Genomic DNA, 24509 nt, shown 5'->3' on the forward strand with positions numbered 1-24509 from the left:
TGATAATCTGGCCCCATCCACAAAGGGGAAAACCTTACATACTCAAGGTTAGACTCCCAGGGCAGGGACGATGGGCCAGATACAGACGGTCACCTGGCAGAAAGCCCCGGATGCGAAGCAAGGGGCAAAACTGGGAAACAAGAGCCTGCCCCAGGGTGGCCTGTCCTCCCCTAGCACTGCACTGGCCAGCGTCTGGACCCGGATCTTTCATGTCGCTGGTCAGGGGTTTGGACCCCTGGCCTTTTCCTCTCTAAAGATAACATCTAGGCCTCAGTTGTATTTTATTTTATTTTTAAAAAATATATTTTTATTGATTTCAGAGAGGAAGGGAGAGGGAGAGATAGAAATATCAATGAGAGAATCATTGATCGCCTGCCTCCTGCACGCCCTCTACTGGGGACAGAGCCTGCAACCCGAGCTTGTGCCCTTGATCGGAATTGAACCCGGGACCTTCAGTCCACAGGCCGATGCTCTATCCACTGAGCCAAACCGGCCAGAGCTCAGTTGTATTTTCGCTCTGGGCCTAGAAAAGCAGCAAGGCACTCAGGACACTGAGCCCCTCAGAGCTGAGCCAGATGCGAGCCCTGCCCCGGAAAACGGCCGCCTCAGCGCTGTGGCTGCCTCAGGACCAGCTGCAGTGACTAGTGACCCCGGCCCTGGCGCTGACCCACCAGTGGAGACCACGACCTGGGAGAGCACAGCGGAAAGCTGATGGATATGCTATGAGACCCTCCCCGAGACCTCCCTGAGACAAATACACGCAGGACAAAGGACCCAGCGTGCGCTCTCCCTCCAAGGAGCACGCTCGTGCCCTTCCCCCACAGGCACGAGTCCCCCACCCCGTAAGGGACCCCACGAGACTCTCAACGAGGGGAGCAATGGGCAGTGGCAGCTCGTCCCGGGCTTACCCCCTAACCTGTCTCCAAGGCCCCCTTTCTCTGTGCAGCCCTTCCCTTTGGATCGTCCACCCCCATCCCCTTCCCTTAAATAAATTCAATTTTCTTTCATCACCGTCTGAGACGGCTATTTTTCCTGACTCTAACTTTTCACTCAGGGCTTTTGCTTTTGTCAGACTATTTAAGGACATTTTCAGAAACAGGAGAACAGAAAAATAAAAACCGTGTGCCTGGGAATGTTTCCTAATGATGAAATGCTACAACGTCCTCTGCACATGACTGCCCCCCCCCCATGCCCATCGAGACTCAGTGGAGGAAGAGGAAGGAGGGAGGAAGGGCATCCTAAACCAATCTGATGAAGTAGTGCACAGCTAAGAGGGCAACTGACAACGAGTCACAAAATAAACCGGCCGTGTCAGAACACAAATGCAGAATTTGACAATGAATGAGGTGTTGGATCAAGAACCTGGAAGAGGGCCCTAGCCGGTTTGGCTCAGTGGGTAGAGCATGGTCCTGCAGACCAAAGGGTCCCGAGTTCGATTCCAGTCAAGGGCATGTACCTCGGTTGCAAGCTCCTCAGCCGGGGCTCGTGCAGGAGGCAACTAATCGATGTGTTTCTTTCAATCAATATTTCTGTCTTTCCCTCTCTCACTCTCCCTGAAATCAATGGAAAAATATCCTCAGGTGAGGATTAACAAAAAAAAAGAAAAGAAAAGAAAGAAAGAACCTGGAGGCGGGGCTGGGGCGCTAGTAGGTGTTCGCCAACCTTGCCGTCAGAGGGTGGATGTGCCCTCCTGAGGGCCACCTCCCTGCGCCCCGCGTGTGCGGGAACTGAGCCGGTGCTAAGGCTATAAAGGTGACCCTGTGAGAACTTGACCTCAGGGAGCCCGCAGTCTAGGAGGGAGAGGGGCCAGGCGGACACATGAATACAGGAGCATGTTCACGCAAAAAACAGAGCAGGTGGGAAGCACGGCCGCTCGGAGGAGGGGAATCAGCTGTCCGGAGAGAGGAGGGCGAGGAGCACGCACAGGCAAGGGGAAAGGAAGCGCGCCCCTAGCAAAGCCACAGGAATGACAAGACAGAGAAGCATGTCCAGAGGCCGAGGCAGGCACCAAGCGGCCTAAACTCATGGCGAAGTTTCGGCCACAGCCCAGTCCGGCGACAGAGCCAGCAGCCAGCGGAGTGGCGGGCAGGGGTCTGAGTCCCATCCAAGGACGTGGCTTCGGCCGCATCGGGTGTCTCTCTCTTCGGAAATGTATATGGGTCCAGGCTCACCCAACGAGTAATTAGACTCCCGGAGGAGGAAAAACTTTCCTTGTTTGTGTTTTTCCCTCTCGGGCGGCTTAACAAGTAAGAGAGCATAATGATACCCCTGCCCGCTTCACAAACCAGCTGGGAAGAATGAAGTCTGCAAAACACAATGCGACTCCGCTGGAGAGAGCTGTGTACCGGGCCCCTGGGGACGTGCTCCTACGTGCACGCCTGTGTGGGCGGCGATGAACTTTCCAGGGAGGGGAAGGCGCGTATGGAAAGAGAATCAGGCTAGGGCGAGGCCCAGCTGGGCCAGAACATCCTGCCAGGGTGTCAGACCCAACGGGTGCTGTGCGGGGCCTACACCCTGCCCACTGAGGCCCACACAGGTGCTGGGGTGCTTTACCCCCCTCTCCTCCGCATAGCAGCGGGGGTGGGGGGAGGGGCGGGACACCAGCTTCAAGCCTGGAGCCTGGCACTGCCCAGCGGTTACTCCACATGCAGCGTGACCCAGGCGCAGGTGTCAGAAGCCGTTTCAGAGAACGGGTCCTGGGCTGCCTAGGGGTAAATGTCATCCCAGCCCGGAAGCTGGCTAAGGGACGACAGGCACCAGAGAGCCCGTAATTAACGGGCCTGTAAGTAGGCCAGGGCTCAGCGTTTCCTGAGCAGCCTGTCCCGGGCGAGGGTGTCTGGAGAGCTGGCTCAGAAGAAAACCCGGGCATGGAGCTGCCAGCTCCATCTCCCTCAGTCTCCACGCCCACGGCAGCCATCCGAGGCGACCCCCGGGCCGGCTGTGCCTTCCTCCAGCGCCAACAGCCCGCACAGCTGCCTCTGTTTAGAGGTGGAGGGTGTGGAGGCGTCCCTGATGGTGGCTCTCCTGGGATGGAACGGAGGATGGAACGGATGCGTCGAAGGCAGGCAGGGCAGGAAAGCATCAGGCCTAAACCAGTGCCTTTCCCATCCGCGCCTCACAGCAGTTGCTTCACATCACCCCCCTTTCTCCAGGCCTGTGTGCGTGGGACGGGAACCACACATCCCGGGACCAGGGGGGCTCCACCGCCTCAGCCTCCATGGGGGCTGCTCCCCAACGCCATCGCCGCCAATCATCACACCGCGCCCCAATCCAGTGCGGGGCCCTCCACACTGAGGGGAGGTTTAAACCCATCCGCCTGCCCTCCCAACTCTAATCCCTTAGCTCCCGCAGCACTTTCCTCGTTACATTTAAACTCATTTCAATTTCACTGATTCAGCCTGAGTCATTTGAAGTCTTATTCACTCAACAAACAGTAAGTGAACACTGAATGCTGGGGTCCAGGATGTAGGAGAGAGACAGACACACGTGTGTGTGTGCGTGTGTGTGTCCTGGTCTCTTGGAGCTGATGAGTGGGTAGGGAAATAGTGCATGTGACAAACTGACAAATAAACATATAAAGGATGGCAGGTGGGCGGCTGGCCTGGGAGAAAGGTGGCCAGGGCGCCGGCGATGTCACAGACAGAAGGAAGAGCCACAGGGACCTGAGGCCAGAGTGCAGCTCCTCCCAGCAGAGCCCGGTGCTGGGGGGGCCGAGGTCCGGGGTGGGGCCTGCTGCCCTCCAGATGCTGGGGGGTGCGAGACTGAGGGTGGAGGCCTGCTGCCCTGCAGACGTTGGGGGTGCGAGGCCCAGGGTGGGGGCCTGCTGCCCTGCAGACTGGGGCAAGGACGCAGGGCATGGGAGCAGGCTGGTCATGTGGGGAGGGAGTGATGTTACCAAAGGGATCCATTATGTGCTGAAATACAAAATCCTATCAAGTCCATATTTTAAAATGCACTCGTTTCACTGGCACAACTACAGGGTGAGGCCCCATGCACGGGGGGCAGGGGGGTCTCCCATCAGCCTTAATGGGGTGCTGGTTCCTAAAGGAAGCACGCTGTCCACCCATCGTTGGAGAGAGCCGTGTTTTCCCAACACTCACGGTGCCTCTCACAGCAGAGAGCTGGCGCCTAGCAGGACCTTGACAAGCTCCTACCCACTCTGTTCTCGGCTCTCACCCCCACTGGCTCCTTCTCCAGACCTGCTCTTCCCACATTCTTCCAGAACCTTCTGCTTGACGCTGTGCAACTGCCCATGGGCCTCTTCACTCTCCTTTTCCCCCACTCCCTGAGACCAGCCCCCCTCCCTGAGACCAGCCCCCACTCCCTGAGACCAGGCCCCCCCTCCCTGAGACCAGGCCCCCACTCCCTGAGACCAGGCCCCCGCTCTCTGAGACCAGCCCCCCGCTCCCTGAGACCAGGACCCCCCTCCCTGAGACCAGGCCCCCGCTCCCTGAGACCAGGCCCCCGCTCCCTGAGACCAGCCCCCCCTCCCTGAGACCAGCCCCCACTCCCTGAGACCAGGCCCCCCCTCCCTGAGACCAGGCCCCCGCTCCCTGAGACCAGGCCCCCGCTCTCTGAGACCAGCCCCCCGCTCCCTGAGACCAGGACCCCCCTCCCTGAGACCAGGCCCCCGCTCTCTGAGACCAGCCCCCCGCTCCCTGAGACCAGCCCCCCGCTCCCTGAGACCAGGACCCCCCTCCCTGAGACCAGGCCCCCGCTCTCTGAGACCAGCCCCCCGCTCCCTGAGACCAGGACCCCCCTCCCTGAGACCAGGCCCCCGCTCTCTGAGACCAGCCCCCCGTTCCCTGAGACCAGGACCCCCCTCCCTGAGACCAGGCCCCCGCTCCCTGAGACCAGGCCCCCGCTCCCTGAGACCAGGCCCCCGCTCCCTGAGACCAGCCCCCCCTCCCTGAGACCAGCCCCCACTCCCTGAGACCAGGCCCCCCCTCCCTGAGACCAGGCCCCCGCTCCCTGAGACCAGGCCCCCGCTCCCTGAGACCAGCCCCCCCTCCCTGAGACCAGCCCCCACTCCCTGAGACCAGGCCCCCCCTCCCTGAGACCAGGCCCCCGCTCTCTGAGACCAGCCCCCCGCTCCCTGAGACCAGGACCCCCCTCCCTGAGACCAGGCCCCCGCTCTCTGAGACCAGCCCCCCGCTCCCTGAGACCAGGACCCCCCTCCCTGAGACCAGGCCCCCGCTCCCTGAGACCAGGCCCCCGCTCCCTGAGACCAGCCCCCCCTCTCCCTGAGACCAGCCCCCCCTCTCCCTGAGACCAGGCCCCCCCTCCCTGAGACCAGGCCCTCGCTCCCTGAGACCAGCCCCCCGCTCCCTGAGACCAGCCCCCCCTCTCCCTGAGACCAGGCCCCCCCTCCCTGAGACCAGGCCCCCTCTCCCTGAGACCAGGCCCCCCCTCCCTGAGACCAGGCCCCCTCTCCCTGAGACCAGGCCCCCGCTCCCTGAGACCAGCCCCCCGCTCCCTGAGACCAGCCCCCCCTCCCTGAGACCAGGCCCCCTCTCCCTGAGACCAGCCCCGCCTCTCCCTGAGACCAGGCCCCCCCTCCCTGAGACCAGGCCCCCCTCCCTGAGACCAGGACCCCGCTCCCTGAGACCAGGCCCCCCCTCCCTGAGACCAGCCCCCCCTCTCCCTGAGACCAGCCCCCCCTCTCCCTGAGACCAGGCCCCCCCTCCCTGAGACCAGGCCCCCACTCCCTGAGACCAGCCCCCCCTCTCCCTGAGACCAGGCCCCCCCTCCCTGAGACCAGGCCCCCCCTCCCTGAGACCAGGACCCCCTCCCTGAGACCAGCCCCCCCTCCCTGAGACCAGGACCCCCTCCCTGAGACCAGGACCCCCTCCCTGAGACCAGCCCCCCCTCCCTGAGACCAGGACCCCCCTCCCTGAGACCAGCCCCCCCTCCCTGAGACCAGGCCCCCCTTTGGTGCTGCCATAGCCTCTCTGCCTGCCTTGTGTAGCCCAGCCTGCACACAGCCCCATCGGTACCCCTCCACCCACCACACACCACACAGCCTGTCAGCCTGGCCTGTTTATCTGTGGGGCCGCGGGTGTGCACAGGGTAGGTGATGCCGTCCTCACGCCACCTCTCCTCTGCTCTGTAACTCACACTACCACCTGGTGTCACTGACACAGTGGAGCACTCCAGGCCCTGCTGTGCGGGGGACAGACCTGCGTTGTGCCAAACCACTGAACCACTCGTATCAGCTGGAATTAGGTTCAGGTGCAAATAACAGAGACCACAGACCAAACAAAAAACCCGCCGGGTTTTAAATAAGCTAGATTTTAATTCTCATTGATTAAAAGGAAGCCTGGAGGCAAGTGGGCTGCAGGGACCTGACTGAGCTGTGGGGCTCTGGGTGCCCACCTTCTGCTGTGCCATTCTCAGCACGTGCCTCTCCTTCTCAGGGCCGCCTCGTGGCCCAAGATGGCTGCGAGAGGCCCGGCCATCACGTCTCAGCCCCAGACAACCACTTCCTCACTTTGCCACCTCAGTGCGCACGCTTGGGTTGTTGCTAAGGATGCAGGGCCCCTCAGGGTGACCTGGGAAGGCAGTGGCAGATCACCATCCCAAGTTTGGAAAGCAAGAGTTTGAGAGGAATTTAGGCACAAGCAAAGGGCTTCCCATGCTTGGGCCGCCACGTTCTCTCTCACTTTGATTTCTGAACCTGAGACATTGGAATATTCCAGATCTCTGGCAAGGACTTGGTGCAACAGGAATTTCATTCATTGCTGGGGGGAATGCCAAACGGTACAGCCACTTTCGAACACAGTCTGGCAGTGTCTTACAAAACTAACCATATGATCCAACAATTGTGCTCCTTGGTATTTTCCCCAAATGAGTTGAAAACGCCTGCCCACACAAAAAGCTGCACATGAATGTTTATAACAACTTTATTCATAACTGTCAAAACTTGGGAGCAACCAAGATGTCCCCCAGTAGGTGATGGATGAACACTGGTTCACACAGATAGTGGAGCGTTCGTGGCTGATGACACAAAGAAACAAGCTATCAGGCCATTAACAGACACGGGGAAGCCTCCGGCGCGTATGATTAGTGAAGGAAGCCTCTGCAGGCTAAGACGGATGAGTCCAAGTGCATGACATCTGGAAAAGGCAACCACAGACACAGGGACAGAGCGGTGGCTGCAGGGGCCGGCTGGGGGAGGAGGCGGGGCAGGTGGGGCACGGGGCTCTTAGGGCAGCGCAACTCTTCTGTGTGAGACACCAATGGTGAGAGGTGTCATCACATTTAGTAAAACCCACAGAACATACAGCACAAAGAGTGACCCTAATCTAGACAACGAGCTTCAGTTAATAACCTTTATGAATGGCTCATCAGTCCTAATGGAGATACCACACTAATGCGAGATGTGACTAACAGGAGAAAGAGTGTGTGTGTGTGTGTGTGTGTGTGTGTGTGTGAGAGAGAGAGAGCGAGAGAGAGAGAGAGAGAGAGAGAGAGAGAGAGAGAGAGAGAGAGAGAGAGAGCGGCGGGGGGTGGGGGGAGAGGGAGAGAAAATGGGAACTCTCTGTACTTTCCCATTCATTTTTATGAAACACTAAAACTGCTCTAAAATTTAACAATAACAACAACAAAGAATTCTTTAAAAAAGAGAAGAAACAGAAGAAACACCCAGCACCGGGCAGCGGCCCGGCCTCTCAGGCGGGCACGTGTGGGGACTGCGTGTGCTCTGCTCGGGACAAGGACACAGCGAGAGCACGCGGGGGGTCTCAGACTTGTCTGCACATTTGGAGTCACTTTGGGTGCAGCTTCAGAAACGGCTGCCATCTGTGTCCCACCAGTGACGGCCGTTAAGTAGTCTGGGGTGTGGCTGGGGCTTTGGAATTTTTGAAAATTCCCAAGTGGTTCTGATGCACAGCCAAGCTGGGAATGCTGAGCTCAGGAAAGCGCGGCCCTCCCAGGCTCCCTCCTGCCCTCCTGTCCTGCTCCTGCGGTGCAAACGGGGAGGTGGGGTGAGGTGGGGGATGAAGGGAAGGCAGCCCAGCTCCCCCACACAGCCCTCGGCCGGCAGTGGCCCGGGGTTCTCAGCCCCGGCTGTTTTCTGGAACCGCCCAGGAGGTTTCAGGATGCCCAGGCCAGGCTGCACTCCAGAGCCACCTCACGGGCAGGGCTCGGGCCTCCTGCTTTGTGAGGCGCAGCAGCAGCTCGACGCTGCAGGGCTGAGGGCCAGACAGCATGGCCAGGGCTTGGCCGCACAGACGGCTCCACAGCCCACTGACCGATGGGGCCCAGAGGAGCTGGTGGGAAAGGATGCTGACGTCCACCGTGGGCAATGCACCCGCTGCCTGAGACTCATCCTCTCCTCCACGGGCACGACCTGATCCTCCGTGTACCCGGCTCACGCAGCTGCCGGAACTCCGAAGAAGGCTAAACAAAAACAAGCAACGAGTGGCTCCTGTGCTCAGGAGCTCACAGCCTGGGAGAGAACATGAATCAAGGAATTCACCACGAACTATGACCAGAGCCACGAAGAGTGGACAAGGAGTGTGAGAGTAGAGAGAAGGGGACAAGACACGGGGTACAGGGCAGAGTGCCACAGAGGAGAGCCAGAGGAGATGACGTTGAGCAGGCCAATGCAGGCAGCTGCAGGGAGGAGAGGTGTCAGCCAGGCAGGGGACTGGCACATGCAGAGGCCCTGTGGCAGGAAGGAAGGAAGACGGGAGAAAAAGAAGGCCCTCAAGGCTGGAGCACCGAGACCAAGAGAGGACATGACAAAGTGAGCCGGGCCAGGGTTGGGTCAGGCACGCCGGAGACTATGTACTTTCCTATTCATTTTTCTGAAAAAAGCGTCACCCAAAGAGTGTGCAGCTCGGGCTTCCCAGCCCTGATTATCTGCAAGATGGGAAAACAGTTCTATCTACTGCTGGGCTGTCCTGGCGACTACTAGTAAACGCGATAGGCAAAGCCCTGGGCTCAGTGCCTGGCACAGCTCTCTAGAAACGTTAGCCATTATTTTCAATTAAACGACCTTCATTATCACAACGACAATGTGACATTTAAAAAGTGAGGATCAATTATGAAGTCATATCACTGTTATCCTTGCTTTCCAACCGGAGACTACAGGATGGAGCCAAGCAGAGGATGGCTCTCCTGGTGGTCCCCATTGCTTTCCTGCCCGCCTGGGTCTGCACAACCTGCTCGCAGTACCAGCGCGGGGCTAACAGTGCAGCTGGCAGACCTGGGTCCCAGCCGCCTCTCTGGGCCTGGGGAGAGCAGCACCCGCCCAGGGAAGTTAGTGAGCGAAGGGGGCCCACACGTGTCCGCTGCCACTGCCACTGCCACTGCCACGGGAGATGTGGCCCACTAACAAGGCAGCGGGGCAGGGGAGCTGTGCCCGCCGGGAGCTCCAGGAGGCTCTGGATGGACTGCGCCCTGCCACACAGCGCCCGCGGAGGCCGTCCTGCCCGTGAGAGGCGGGCCAGGCGAGGTGCAGCAGCTCCTAATAGACAGTGAAGGGCAGAAAGTGTCCACCAGATGTGCAGCCAAAAGGATTTCTGAATGCTTAAAAGCCCTCTGAGAAAACAAAGAGAAAAACCCACCCAACCATCTGGGACAGAAATGGCAAAAGCAGACCTATAGAAATTAAGAAAAGGGACAGACACTACTCAGAGTTCCTTCGGTTTATTAGTGGCCTCTCATTCATAAAAACACACGTTTGTTCTGGAAATGGCTATCATGTTTGAGTGCCCCCTGTGCACCAGGTGCTTCCCATCTGTCATTGCTGCCGACACCGGGACAGTCCCGAGGGCTCGGAGCCGGCCGCCCGGTGACTACACCGAGTCTGACTGCTGAGCACCACCTTGTCCGACGCTGCCCTGTGTGCCACTGGTCAATTGATTTTTAACAAGGTGCCAAAAAAAATAAATAAATTTGCAAAAATTAGCTTGCAAATTTTTGCCAGGAATTTGCAAGCTAATTCCTGGCAAAAATTCTCAGCAAAGTAGGAGTTTATTAAGATTGTAGTTCAGAAGGTCAATATACAGAAATCACCCAAGGGGGTGACTGCTGTCTCTACTCCACCCACCCCATCCTATGCTCTGTCACCAATCACACATCCCGTGTCCCCAAGATACGTCTCTGCTCAAAATTTCCAATGAGTCAGCCTAAGTTCCAATCAAAGAATGCTTGTGCTGGTCTCCAAGCTTTCTGATGTGCAGGTCCACCATTAAAAAATCTTAATTTATATCTTCAACAATTACACATTTGTAAACTATGAAAATGTACCACGATACTTACATATGTCCGTTATATAACTTAGAAAACTTGAAAAAGATGAGTTACTATGAGCTAAGTTTCCACCTCAAGAAACTGGGGTACAAGAAGCAAATCAAATCCAAACAAGCAGAAGAGAGGAAACAATAAAGATAAGAGCAGAAGTCAGAAAACAGAAACACTAAAAGGGAAATTAATGAAGCCTAAAGCAGGTTCTTTCAGAAGATCAACAAAGTTGATAAACCTGTAACGTGACTGATCAGAAAAAGAAAGAGGAATTCCCAAATCGGAATGAGAAAAGGACCACCATCACTGGCCCACAGATGTTAAAAGGATAATAAGGGAATATTAGGAAAAATCTATACCAACAAACTCGACAACTTAGATGAGAGGGACACAAACTAGATGTAGGTAACACAAACAACCACAGAGCCATTATAAAAATCCGATTTGTAGTTAAAAATCTTCCCACAAAGAAAACTTAGAGCCCAGCTGGCCTCACTGGCTACTTTTACTAAACATTTAAGGAAGAAATAATACCAGTTCTGCACAAACTCTTCCAGAAAATTGAAAAAGGGGATACTTCTCAACACATTCTATGAAGTCTGCATTCCCTGATGCTAACTAACACCAGAAGGAGAAAACTACAGACTAATATCCTCATGAACATAATGGAAGGGCTCTTAACAAAAATTTAGCAAATTGAACCCAACAACACATAGAAAGTTAATACATCACGACCAAGTAGGACTTACTCCGGAATGCAAGGATGAATGAATCAACATTCAAGAATCAATGCAATTCACCATATTGAGAGACTAAATAAGAAAAACCATATAAACATCTCAAAATCCAACGTCTTAAAAAATATCCAAAGAATGTACTGGCCAGGGTCATTTTATTTTATTATACTCTCCCCTCCTACACAAATACGACAGAAGCTGCTAGAGAATAAAATGGGTAGGTGAGAATGAACAACATTGTCCTGGAAGCTAATTCCTGGCAAAAATTCTCAGCAAAGTAGGAGTTTATTAAGATTGTAGTTCAGAAGGTCAATATACAGAAATCAATTGTATATCAGTACACTGGCAAGGAACAATCCAAAAATAAAATTTTTAAAAATCCCATTTACAAGACCTTCTAAAAGAATAAAATGCTTAGGAATAAATTTAGCAAAAGAAATGCAAGGCTGTACACTGAAATGCTGAAAGAAACTAAAGAAATCTAAGGAAATGGAAAGACATCCTGTGTTCATGAACTGGAAGACGATATTGCTAAGATGTCAAGTTGTCCCAAATTGATCTATTGGTTCAGTACAATCCCAATAAAAACTCAAGGAGGATTCTTTTTGGTAGAAAATGACAAGTTCATTCTAAAATTTATAAAGGACCTAGAAGAGCCAAAACAACTTTCAAAAAGAAAAAGTTGAAGGACTTAAACTACCGGATTTCCACACGTATAAAGCTATAGTAATCAAGATAGTGGAGGTAAACTTAGACATATAAACCAATGAAACAAAATAGAGTCCAAAAATAGACCCACACATATATGATCAATTAATTTCTGATGGAGGTACCAAGGTAGTTCAATGCAGAAAGGATAACCTTTTCAACAAGTGGTGTTGGACCAACTGGACAGCCATCTGTAAAGCAATTAACTTACTTTACACATAAACAAAAATTAATTCCAAATGATGACTGACCTAAATATAAGGCTAATTATAAGCTATAAACTTACTTTAATTATAAAAATTATAACTTAGAAAAATTGTAGAAGAAAACAGGAAAAAAATCTCAGTGACCCAGATTTCACAATATGACAATAAAAACAGAAACTATACAACATGAATAAATTGTACTTCATTAAAATAAAAAAATATGTTCTCCAAAAGACACTATCATGTAAATGAAAAGGAAAACCACAGATTGGGAGAGAATACTTACAAAATATGTATCTTGCAAAGAACTGTAACTAGAATATATAAAGAGCTCTCACAATTCAATAAGAAGACAACTCAACCCAGCAAGAAAATGGACACTTCACCAAAGACCATATACACATGGCAAATGAGGTCACACAAACATTATCCGTCTTTAGGGAAATGTGACGTAAAATGCCAGTGGGCTACCACTACATGCCTATTAAGAGAGTGGTGGGAAGGATGTGGGGCACTGGAATGCCCCTCCACTGCTGGTGGGAAGTGGTATGACCACTTTGGAAAACAGTTTGGAAATGTCTTAAAAACGCAAGCATACATCTACTACACGGCCCAGCCTGTCCACTCTTAGACAGGTACCCCAAGGGGAAAGAAACAGGTGTCAGTGCATAAGCATGTTCACAGCAGCGTTATTTCAATAGGCTCCAAACAGAAACAACCAAAATGCCTATGAACAGGTGACTGGATAAACAAACCGTGGTGCATCTCCACACTGGAATACTACTCAGCTATAAGAAGGTATAAACTATCAATGCACAACAACATGGATGAATTTCAAAATAATTATGCTGAGGTAAAAAGCCAGACAAGAAAAGAAGAACCTACTGCCTGATTCCATTTATATAAAATTCTAGGAAATGCAAACTAATCTGTAGAGACAGAAAGCAGGTCAGTGGTTTCCTACAGACAAAAGGGGAGGAATTACAAAAGGCACAAGAATACTTTGGAAGTGATGGACATGTTTATTATCATGACTGTGGTGAGTTTTATTGTGTAGAGGTTGACATATGTCAATTAAAACTCAGTAAAACTTTTTTTTAATGGGCTAAAATGTAAATATATGCATTAATGTTTTCGTTTTGCAGCCTGGTGGCTCATCCTACCTCTAGGACTCCCCACTCTGCAGGCTCCTGGACATCCAAGGAGAGAAGTGGAAAATCCTAGAAGAGTAACTCTCCACTGGAGGTTATTTTGTTTTAAAAATATATATTTTTATTGATTTCAGAGGAAGGGAGAGGGAGAAAGAGAGAGAAATATCAATGATGATGTTCCTGCACGCCCCACACCGGGGATCAACCCAACCCGGGCATATGCCCTGACTGAGAATCGAACCGTGACCTCCAGGTTCACAGGTGGATGCTCAACCACTGAATCACACCTGGAGGTAATTTCAGATGACTGCTCAAGTGGCAAAAGATATATGGTGTAAGCAAACCTGTAAGTATGAATACTTACATTATGTGGCTTGTGCATTCATTTTGTTCCTGGAAGTAACCACAAGGGGCTGCTAATAATGAGTATTGGGGAGAAGAAGTGGCTATCGGGAGCAAGTCCAGAGGGAGCTTTCACTTTGCACCTTTCTCTCGTATTTAAATTTTCTGCACTTGGTACATGGAATACTTTAAAAATAACAACAGCCCAGCTGGTGTGGCTCTGCGTATGAGCATCAATCCAGGCACCAAGTGGTTGCCAGTTTGGTTCCCGGTCAGGGCACATGCCCGGGTTGCGGGCTCGATCCCTAGAGGGGGGTGTACAGGAGGCAGCTGACAAATGTTGATGTTTCTCTCTCATGGATGTTTCTACCTCTCTTTCCCTCTTCCTTCCTCTCTTTCTAAAATCAATAAAACACATATTTAAAAAATAACAAAGGTTACCTGGCTAGTGCGATTATGGTCATTTGTTTGTTTATTATTTTTCCAAGAAACAACCTTATAAATATTACCTGGGAGGGAGTAAGGAGGAAGGGAGAGGAGGAGAAAGGAGAATGAAAGCAGGCTATGACAGAAAAGAAAATTACCCACAAAACAGGGGCATGTCCAAGACACTCCCAAAGCCCCAGTGACTATGATACTGGAGCTCTGGGGACAAAGGGAAAAGCATGGTGACCAAATGAGGAAGAACAAAGTGCCCAAAGACACTACTGGTGAAAATAAAACTAATTTGTTTTGAGAGCTGAATTTCTCGCCCACTTAAAAAATATCCAAAGAATGTACTGGCCAGGGTCATTTTATTTTATTATACTCTCCCCTCCTACACAAATACTACAGGAGGGTAGGTAAGAATGAACAACATTGTCCTGGAAGCTAACGGGAGAGAACCTACACATGTTTTATGCCTCTTCTGATGTGTTTTGATCTTGCTGACGGAGCTCCTTTCTCCAGGCATTGCTGCCTACTCAGGATGATGGGCGCTAGGTTTACTGGCCAGTCCTACATTGTTAAAGAAACATGAGGTCATGTCTTTCAAGCAATTAATTGCACAAGAATATGTTTGTTTTCAAAACCAAATTCTGCCATAAAAGAAGAAACTATTAGAACTAATAAATGAGTTCAGCGAGGTTGCAGGATATAAGGTCAAGATAAAAAAATGTGGTGTATTTCTACACTCTAGCAAGGAACAATCTGAAAAGAAAAAGAAGAAAAACAATCCATTTATAATAGCCTCAAAAAGGTTTTACAATACTTAGGAACACATTTAACAAGAAAAGTATAAGACTTGTACACTGAAAACTACAAAATGTTGTTGAAAGAAATTAAAGATATCCCAATATCCCATGTTCATGGATTGGAAGACTCAATATTATTATTTTGTTGTTGTTAATCCTCACCCGAGGATATTTTTCCCATTGACTTTTTTTTTTTTTTTTTTTTTTAGAAAGAGTGGAAGGGAGGGGGAGAGACAGAGAGAGAGAGAGAGAGAGAGAAACACTGATGTGAGAGAGAGACATTGACTGGGGCTGGGATCAAACCGCCCTTGATGGGACACGAGCCCGGGACCCCCTACTGAGGCAAACTGGCTAGGGCAAGAGTGAATATTATTAAGACTGTCAATATTACCCAAAGTTATTTACAGATTCAACACAATCACTATCAAAACCCCGGCTTTTATTTTTGTAGAAATTGACAAGCCAATCCTAAAATTCATACAGAAATACAAGGGTTCCAGAGTAGACAAAACAATTTTGAAAAGGGAAAGTTGGAGGACTCACACTTCCCAATTTCAACATTTAATACAAGCTACAGTAATCAAGGATTTGGGGCAGGGGTCCTCAAACTTTTTAAACAGGGGGCCAGCCGAAACCGGTTTGGCTCAGTGGATAGAGCGTCGGTCTGCGGACTGGGGGGTCCCAGGTTCGATTCTGGTCAAGGGCATGTGCATTGGTTGCGGGCACGTCCCCGGTGGGGGGTGTGCAGGAGGCAGCTGGTCGATGTTTCTCTCTCATCGATGTTTCTGGCTCTCTGTCCCTCTCCTTTCCTCTCTGTGAAGAATCAATAAAATATATTAAAATAAAAATAAACAGGGGGCCAGTTCACTATCCCTCAGACCGTTGGAGGGCCGGACTATAGTTTAAAAAAAACTATGAACAAATTCCTATGCACACTGCACATGTCTTATTTTGAAATAAGAAAACAAAACGGCAAAAACACCCGCATGTGGCCCGCGGGCCGTAATTTGAGGACGCCTGATTTGGGGTATTGGCATAAGAATAGATGTATAAATCAATGTAACAGAGTGGAGAGCCCAGACATAAACTCATACATCTATGGTCAATTGATTTTTAACAAGATGCTAAGACAACTCAATGGGCAATGAACAGTCTTTTCAACAAATGGTGCTGGCCGGGACAAATAAATTTCCACCTGCATAACAATGAAGCTAATCTCACACCATATATAAAAATCAACTCGAAATGGATCAAAGCCCTAAATGTAAAAGCTAAAACTATAAAACTCTTAGAAGAGCCCAGTTGGTTAGAGTGTCATTCCAATACACCAGGTTTGATCCCCAGTAAGGGCACATACAAGAATCAACCAATGAATGCATAAAAAAATGGAACAACAAATCAATGTTTCTCTTTCTCTCTCTCTCTTCCCCTCTGTTCCTTCCTTTCTCTCTCCAAATCAATTTAAAAAAAAAAATATGTGAAGAAAACGTAAGTCCAAATTGACCTTGGACTAGGCAATAGTATCTTGTTTGATACCAAAAGCACAGGCAACAATAGAAAAAAAACATAAAGTAGATTTTATCATAATTAAAAACTTTTATGCATCAAGGACACTATCTAGAGAGTGAAAAGATAACCCACAGAATAGAAGAAAATATTGGCAAATTACATATCTGGTAAGAATCTAGTATCCAGAGTATATAGAGAACTCCCACAAATAACAAAAAAGACAAAAAAAAAAAAAAAAACCAACCAAAAAATGGGCCAAACATTTGAATAGATGTTTCCCCAAAGATGATATACAAACGGCCACTAAATACATGAACAGATGCTCAACATCCTTAGCCATTACAGAAATGCAAATCTAAACCATGCTGAAATTCCACTTCACACCCACTAGTAATGCTACTATCATGAGGTGGACAATAACAAATGTTGGCGGGGATGTAAAGAAAGCGGAACCCTCAAACATTGTTGGTGGGAATGTAAGATGATGTCACCACTTCTGAAAATAGTTTGGCAGTCCTTCAAAAAAGTTAAAAACAGAATCACCATTATGACCTAGAAATTCTACTCGTAAGAGTGTGTGTGTGTGTGTGTATACACACACACACACACACACACACACACACATACATACATCCCCATAAACACTTGTGTGCAAAAGTTTATAGTAGCACTAGAGGCCTGGTGCATGAAAATTCATGCACTGGAGGGGGGTCCCTCAGCCCGGCCTGCCCCCTATCACAGTATGGGAGCCCTCAGGGGTGGGAGGCGACCCGGCGATCAGGGAAGGCAATGCCCCATCACACCACTGCTGCTGCCACTGCCGGCAGCGCAAGCCTCGGCCAGCCCTGGTTACCTGAGCCTCGGGTGACCTGGGTGGCTGGGGGGCTGAGGACGGGTCTGGCCACACTGTGTGCCTGCCGCCCCCCGCTCTCCCACAGCGGGGCTGAAAGAACTGGGGGACTCCAGCGGGGCTGAGGGGACTGGGCACCACCATCTTGTGACTATGGGCGCCGCCATCTTTGTGACCAAAATGAGCCAAACACTTGAATAGATGTTTCCCCAATTTGCATATTCCCTCTTTATTAGATAGGATTATTCGAAATAGCCAAAAAGTAGAAACAACCCTAGTGTCCATCAAGTAATGGATAAAATGTGGTACATCCATACAACGAATACTATTTGGCTATAAAAAGGAATGAAATACTGACAAACACTACAACACACATGGACCTTGAAAACATTATGCTGAGTAAAATAAGCCAGACAAAAGATTACCTACTTTTTTGTTGTTGTTCATTAGATGCCACATATGAGTGAGATCATGTGATACTTGTCTTTCTCTGACTGGCTTATTTCGCTTAGCATAATACTCTCCAGGTCCCTCCATGCTGTCTCAAAGGTAAGAGATCCTTTTTTTTAACTGCTGCATAGTATTCCATGGTATAAAAGTACTGATGAACAAAATAGATCCAGAGATATAGAAGCATGGAACAGACTGTGGAATCCCAGAGGGAAGGCAAGGGAGGGTGGGTGTGTGGGAAGAGATCAACCAAACACCTTGTATGCATATATGCATAACCCATAGACACAGACAATAGGGTGGTGAAGGCCTGGGGGGCTGGGAAGGGAGGATAGAAGAGGTCAGGGCGGGGGAAGAAAGGGGACATATGTAATATTTTCAACCATTAAAAAAAAAAGGTCACCTACTGTGTGATTCCATTTATGTGAAATGTCCAGAATAAGCAAATCCACCGAGACAGACATAGACTAGGGGTTGCCAGGACCTGGGAGAGTGGGGACTGAGAGTGACTGACTGCTGATGGGTATGAAGCGTCTTGTGAGGGGTGAGGAAAATGCTCGGGACTAGACAGTGGTGATGGTTGAACAACTCTGTGAACCACACTGAATCACACGCTTTAACGGGGTGAGTTATATGGTATGTGTATTATATCTAAATAGCAACATTCTGTCTTGGTCTTACCAAAGAGTAAGCTTCACCCTGTCTGTAGCGACCCCACTGTCGTCTGAGACCTGGGCCCGCCCCCCCCCCCATGTTCAGCCTCATCTCCTGCACCCCCTTTCTTTGTTCTGCTGTTTCCGGCTTCCCTGCAGCTCTGCACCTGAATCCTCTCCCCGGGGGGCAGGCCAGTGGAGCTATATTCCATCTACAGTTGAAAAGAGTCTGCAGAAGGATTCACAGCAGGAGTTTTTGCTTTCCTTTTTTTCAATCCTAACCAGAGGATATTTTTTCCATTGATCTTTAGAGAGTAGAAGAGAGAAGGGAGGAAGATGGGGGGTGGGGTGGGGGAGAGACAGACATCAATGTGAGACACACTAACTGGTTGCCTTCAGCAGGGGCCAGGGATTGAACCTGCAACTGAGATAGAGGTACGTGCCCTTCACCAGCAATTGAACTCGTGAGCCTAACTATTAGCCTAGGACTGGCTGTTTGAGCAGAAAACAGTTTTATCATGTGCCAGAGCCACCTGACCACAAAGCTGAGGAAGCTTAAGGCCCAGGGCTCTCCCCTGCGTGCCGAACGTTCTAGGCTACGTAAGGAAGCCCGGCACGGTCAGCAGGCATTTGTGCGTGAATGTTTCTGGGAAACACCCTAAAAGGATGGAGGAGAAAGAACCTCCCACGGTCCAGCACTTTGGTCCATGATTTCTTTACTCATTCTGAGTAACAGCTCACTTTCATACTTAATTTTCCATGTAATGAATTAGATAATCCAAGTGTTTGAATTACAGAGGAGAATTTTAAAGTGGCTATTATAACTGTGCTCAAGGAAGTCAATGAAAATATGCTCACATTGAATGAACAAGTAAGAAATCCCAGTAGAGAAACAGAAACTTTTTTTTTTAAAAAGGACTAAATGGAAATTCCAAAACTAAAAATTCAAATATTTGGAAGGAGGCTGGAAAAGTGAGTGTCCGGAGTTCTACCTTGAAGGAGTAGGATTTTTCAGACATAGCCAGGGGATCAAAGGGCACTGACAGTCAGGAAGCCCGTGACACAGTTCCGTTTAGTGAAACAAAACGCAGAGAATGTCCTGCCTGCGCACTGCTGCCTCACAGAACATGGTGACGCTGGAGCTAAGACAGCCACTCTGCAGCCCTGCGGGAGCCGCGAGGCCCCGGGGCTGAGCCAGAGCTGACACTCAGATCTGCTGGACAGAGCCCGCAAGCCCGCCTCTGGAACGTTTGTCACGTGAGATAACAAACCTCTCTGACCTGAGTGTTTGTTACCTACAGGCCAAGTTCCTCCTAACCAACACACAGCTTGTCTTGAAATGGAGAGGGACCTGGCAGCACTGGACCTGCCAGCCCTTTAGAGAGCTCGGTCCCCAGAGGCAACTGAGCTTGCAAGCCCTGCCCTACCATCTTTCGAGAGATGGGTCACTGGCCCCTATTCTACAAATCACGCCCCAACTCCTGCCCCCACCCGCTCCATCTAGCTGGAGTAATCCCCCTTCCTTGCAAGTCCATTGTTTTGCCCTGGCCTCCCTTCCATCTCTTACTGTAGCTGCGCAGCCATCCCGCCCACGGGCCAGCGGCCTCCTGAGGGCAGGAATCTGCCTTCTCATTCCCGACTCTCCCTCTGCAACGCCACCGAGCGAGCTGCTAGAATACAGGACGCCTCGGAGCATGTCTGCTGAATAAATGAATAGACACCTCCTGCATGAAGAACATCAGGGTCCAGGGTATCCGTCCTCCAAGCTCACCAAAAGGAGCTCTAGACGGTTATGTGTGCTTCTCAGTCAGGAAAATCCTTCCCACCACACTCAGTCCAACACTCCAGGGACCCCGCTGCCAGTCTCAGCCCCTCACCTGCAGGGCACCTGCACACCGTCACCTCGCAGGAGGCCAGGCGCCTCGCCCTCCCAGGCCGGGGAAGCGCGGTGGGGTAAGACTCCCCAGCGTGGTCTGGGAAGGGCTGCCCGCAACCACGAGCTCCAGGAAAGGGAAGAAATATCCCCAGTTTACAAAGAGAAAGGTCAGGCAGCTTGAAGACTCACACACCAATCACAGATCCCGATGGGAGGGGGCCCCCTGGTTCTTCCCTGAGGGCGGTGACCTATGATGAAAGGACACTCAGAGCACCTCAACTTCTCGACGGATCCCAAGGCGCATGATTCTGTTTGCAGCGACCCTGGGTCTAATGGATCTCGAAAATGCTTTTGGTAGTCTCTCCCGGCACTGGCTCTAGGCTCTGGACTTGGCTGGTGTGCGTGCGTGTGTGCGTGCGTGTGTGCGTGTGTGCGCGTGTTTGTGTTATGGTACAAAGCACAGAACATGGAATGGTGATGGTGACTGCACAGCAGTGAGGAGGGTTAGGATGGCAAAACCTGTGCTTCTCCAGAACTTCTCACCTTCCCAGACACTGTGCCTATCAAACACGAATTCCCCACCCCGCCTCCCGCTCCCTGGCAACCACCTTCTACTTTCCGTCCCTATACTTACGATGACTTTAGGGACCTCATATAAAAGGAGTCATATAGCAGTTGTCCTTTTGAATCTGGCTTATTTCACTCAGCATGATGTCCTCCAGGCTCATCCGTGCTGTAGCTTGTCGGTTTCCTTCCTTTTCAAGGCTGACTAATGCTCTGTCGCATGTGTATACACACTATTGTCCAGTCACCCACCAACGGGGTCTTGGGTTGCTCCCACCTTTTGGCTGTTGTGAGTAATGTTGCTGTGAGCCTGCGTGTGAGGACATCTGTTCAAGTCCCTGCAGACAGTTCATTTGTGGACCTGGCCTTTGACTTCTATGAATCCGTGAAGACTGCACCTTGGGCCTGGAATTCTAGGCTAGTCTATTGGGGAGGGGGCGGGGGGACGGCCCCAGGATGGGCTCTCACGTGGTGCATGAGAAATGCTCTGGAGTGGAGGGAGCAGAGCTAAGCCACCTGGGAGCTCAGGAGAGATCCTGGCCCTCCTGACGGAGGCGAATCAAGGACAATGCGGCAAGAAGCAGAGAAGAGTGGGACGGCCTCGGCCTCCCCTCTCTGGGAGGAGACATACCACTGCCCGGAGGAGAGGAGCAGGACAAGGGAGGCCTCTGTTCCCCAAAGGGCAGGCATGCCGCAGAGGTGGCCCCAGAGGCTCCAGAAAGGGCAGCGGGCGCAGGGGCAGAGGTTATGAAAAGGGAGAGGATGCTGAGACTGGCGCTATTCAGAAATCCTCAGAGGGGCCCTAGGCGGGGGCAGGGGTCTGGATGCTGTAATTTGACAGCTGGCCCCCGGCTCAGCCAACTCCTAAAACAGGGGAAGCACAAAAGCAGAAGGTCAAAGTGCTGGTGGGGTGTTAATGGTGCATCATGGGTCTCCGACCTTGGCCTTCTGAGCTATGCCGTCAGTGTCTGAGCGGGAGGGTGGGCAGACTCCGGCTAGTGAGCAAAGGCGGGTCTGGACACCTGTCTGTCCCTCTCACTGTCTGCCTGCTGTAAGCAACTTGCTACATGATATTGTTTTTGGTGCCAAAGTGTCTGGGTTCAGGTACGAAACGGTGACAGCCTGGGAAGCGTGCAGCCACTGGAGGGAAAAGCAATTGCTCCTGTGAACTCAGAACTTCTGGAAGTGTAAGGGTGACTCATGTGCACCCCTTCACTGTCAGGGCCAAGACAGACGTGAGGCTCTCCCTCCAGACCAAACTCGGGCCTCGCTGCTGGTGGGCATGGCTCCCGCCCCTGGTTAACCCAACCCCAGGAGCTTCCCTGACCTGATGTAGAAGTTCAGAAAGAACTGTCCCCTTAAATCCAGAGAACCGCCTTCTAGACTGTTCTGAGATCCCGAGTCTGTGAGGTCAGCCTGGGCTTGGCCACAGTGACATTCCCCTGAGGCCAGATCCAGGTGCCACGGAGCGTGTCGGCTCAGCTTTCTATGAATGCTGACGCCAGAGCCAAAGATGGCCCCGTCTCCACAGCCTGGTGACACAGCGTCCCCCCAGCGCCCCCTGGCACCTCCCCTGCAGCCGGTGCAGGAGACTGGGAGCTGTGAAATGGTGAGCCCACACCCTGGTACTGACCAGACGGACGAAAGAGACCATCCACGCTGAGATCCCACAGGAGACCAAAGGCGCCTGAGGAAATTTCTGGAGGCCAGGCCAGCAGCTGGGAGGAGAAACAACAGGTGGCCGGTCACTCCTATGCATTACAGCACACACCTTTACTGCTCTGTCACATAAGTCCATCCAGTCCTCACACGCCCATGCGGGACACGGATACTGTCATTATTGCCATCTTACAGAGGAGGAAATCACGCTCAGATGGGCAAGCAGCTTCCCAGGTCACCCAGCTAGTACGGGCAAAGCCAGGATGCAACCCGGTCTATGTGACTTGAACCTCCTACTCCGTCCACCTCCCTGTGTGGGAGTCTTGTCCTGTCCCTCACTTCCTGCCGTCACAGCTGGGCCCCTCCAGGCAGGGGCTAGTGCAGGAAAGAGAAAGAGCTTGAAAGTCAGCTGGACAATGACAGGCCGGCCCCTCTTTGTGATCCCCCATCACGTCCAGGTCGGTGCCTTAACTTCCGTCGTCTGAGACGGCCATCTCAGACGTTCGGGGCACGCAGGGGAGAGCCCTGGGCCTTAACTTCCATCGTCTCAGACAGCCGTCATCTGAGACGGTCGGCTGCACTCAGTGCAGATCCTCCAACAACCTGGGCTGGGGTGGGGGCGGCAGGTCACCCATTGACTCAAATGCCTTGAGATCCTTACTTGAAGGCTCCTTGACTCTGAGGGTTGAAGGGACCAAAATTCTGCTACCCTGACTGCCCTTTCTGGCATATTGATTTTAAGCTGTTTGTTAAAAGACTCAGAAAGAACCTCTGACCCTCCTCCCTTTCCTGCCCCAGAGACTCAGACAGACAAAGCTGCTCCAGGAAGGAGACCTTAGGATGTCGCCTGAGCCTGATGTGAATGACGTGTGGTGCCCGCAGGGCCTGGGAGCTACACTGTCTATGAACCACGGTCTCTGGGTTGTCTAGCAAGAGCTTTCCTGCCAGGTGCGATCTGTTCTTCCTCGACTACCTGTGAGTCAGCCATTCTCACTTCTGGAATCTAATACCCCATTCCCTCTTGTCTCCTTTGCCCAAAAATGTCTTATATACCTGATGTTGCCTCACTGTCTTCGGAATTCCATGCCTATGTGAATTTCCCAGGCACATGCATTAAGCTTTGTTTTTCTCTGTTAACCTGTTCATTTGATTATTAGCCCAGCCAGAAGAACTTGGAAGGTGGGAGGAAAAGTATTAATATTTTTTAGCCCCGCAGGTGCACAAGCTGGGCATCTGGGGTGAGTGGCATGGAGAGCACCCTCCCCGACAGTGCCATGTGGCCTGAGGACACCCAGATCCAGCCATGCTGCCCGTGAACCGCCCTCCTGAGTGCTGAGAAAAGGACACTGAGGTAGACGCCCTGGGCAGAGCCCCTTTCAGAACAAGGCCCCACCCAGGGCTCAGTGCTGTTGCTGCCTGAGGGCCCTGAGCCAGTCCCTCTGGACATTAACCTTGGATGAAGGGAGTGCCTCACCCAAGGTCACACCCCCTCTCCAAGTGCAGCCTTTATCTGATAACTGACCTAGGCTGGGGTCCAAAGGCCTGCACCCCTTGCCTCCATTGGGATAACTCTAAAGGTCCCCCCCCCCCCCCCCCCCCGCAGTTCCAGAAGCCCCTGTAGGACTGGCTGTGACTTCTCTTGCATTTGCTTTGACTCCACCCAGGCCTTTTTCTCTCTCTCCCTCCCAGGGTAGCTGCTGAGAGTGACGCACACCCCCACCCTCTTCCCAGAAATCTGCTGGGAAATCACGTCTCAGAGCCAGCTTCCTGGGATCTGACCTAAGACACCAGAACTCTGCCTCCTCCTCCTCCTCCTCTTCCTCCTCCTCCCCGCCTCATAATTTCTCATAACTTCTTTTTTCATAGCTGGACATCTGATTGTTTCCCAACAAGAATATAAATTCAGAGCATGTGATACCTGCTTTTGTCCACGTCCCCAGCAAGGCTCACTTGGCAGGTATACACTAGGGCTCTAGTAACGAATTCACGTAATTCATGAGCACCGAGGCCAAAGACTATTCATCCAGTGCCCACTGTATACCCAACTGAAGCCCCTGGAGGAGCCCGGAGGGTGGCAGCAGGGCCTTGTCCCATGGGACCTGAGGATATCCTTTCCAAAGCAACAGCCAGTGAGCAGGTTGGGGAGGTCTGCTCTGCTCACCCACACGACTCTGAGTCAGCCACAGGTGTGCCCGGGAGCCGTGGGCAGCCCAGGGACCCTGCTCACCCCGCTGCCTTTGATTGGATGGAGTGGGGTTGGGGGTGTCACTTAACCCCTCTTAGTCCAATAAGACTCTCCTTCCCGAGAATTTACTTGGCCA

At 51.6% G+C, this 24509-nt stretch overlaps 1 protein-coding gene across 1 annotated transcript in view; it reads right to left on the bottom strand.

Moving 5' to 3' along the window:
- FAM178B (family with sequence similarity 178 member B) overlaps positions 1 to 24509 on the bottom strand; it is a 98824-nt gene that overhangs the window by 56953 nt on the left and 17362 nt on the right. Inside the window, exon 6 of the mRNA XM_079792656.1 lies at positions 22163 to 22247. Within this exon, the coding sequence (XP_079648782.1) occupies positions 22163 to 22247 (85 nt within the window). The remainder of the gene's footprint in view (positions 1 to 22162; positions 22248 to 24509) is intronic.

This window comes from Cnephaeus nilssonii, assembly GCF_951640355.1.
Source record: "Cnephaeus nilssonii genome assembly, chromosome: 15".
In the NCBI taxonomy this organism is placed as follows: Eukaryota; Metazoa; Chordata; class Mammalia; order Chiroptera; family Vespertilionidae; genus Cnephaeus; species Cnephaeus nilssonii.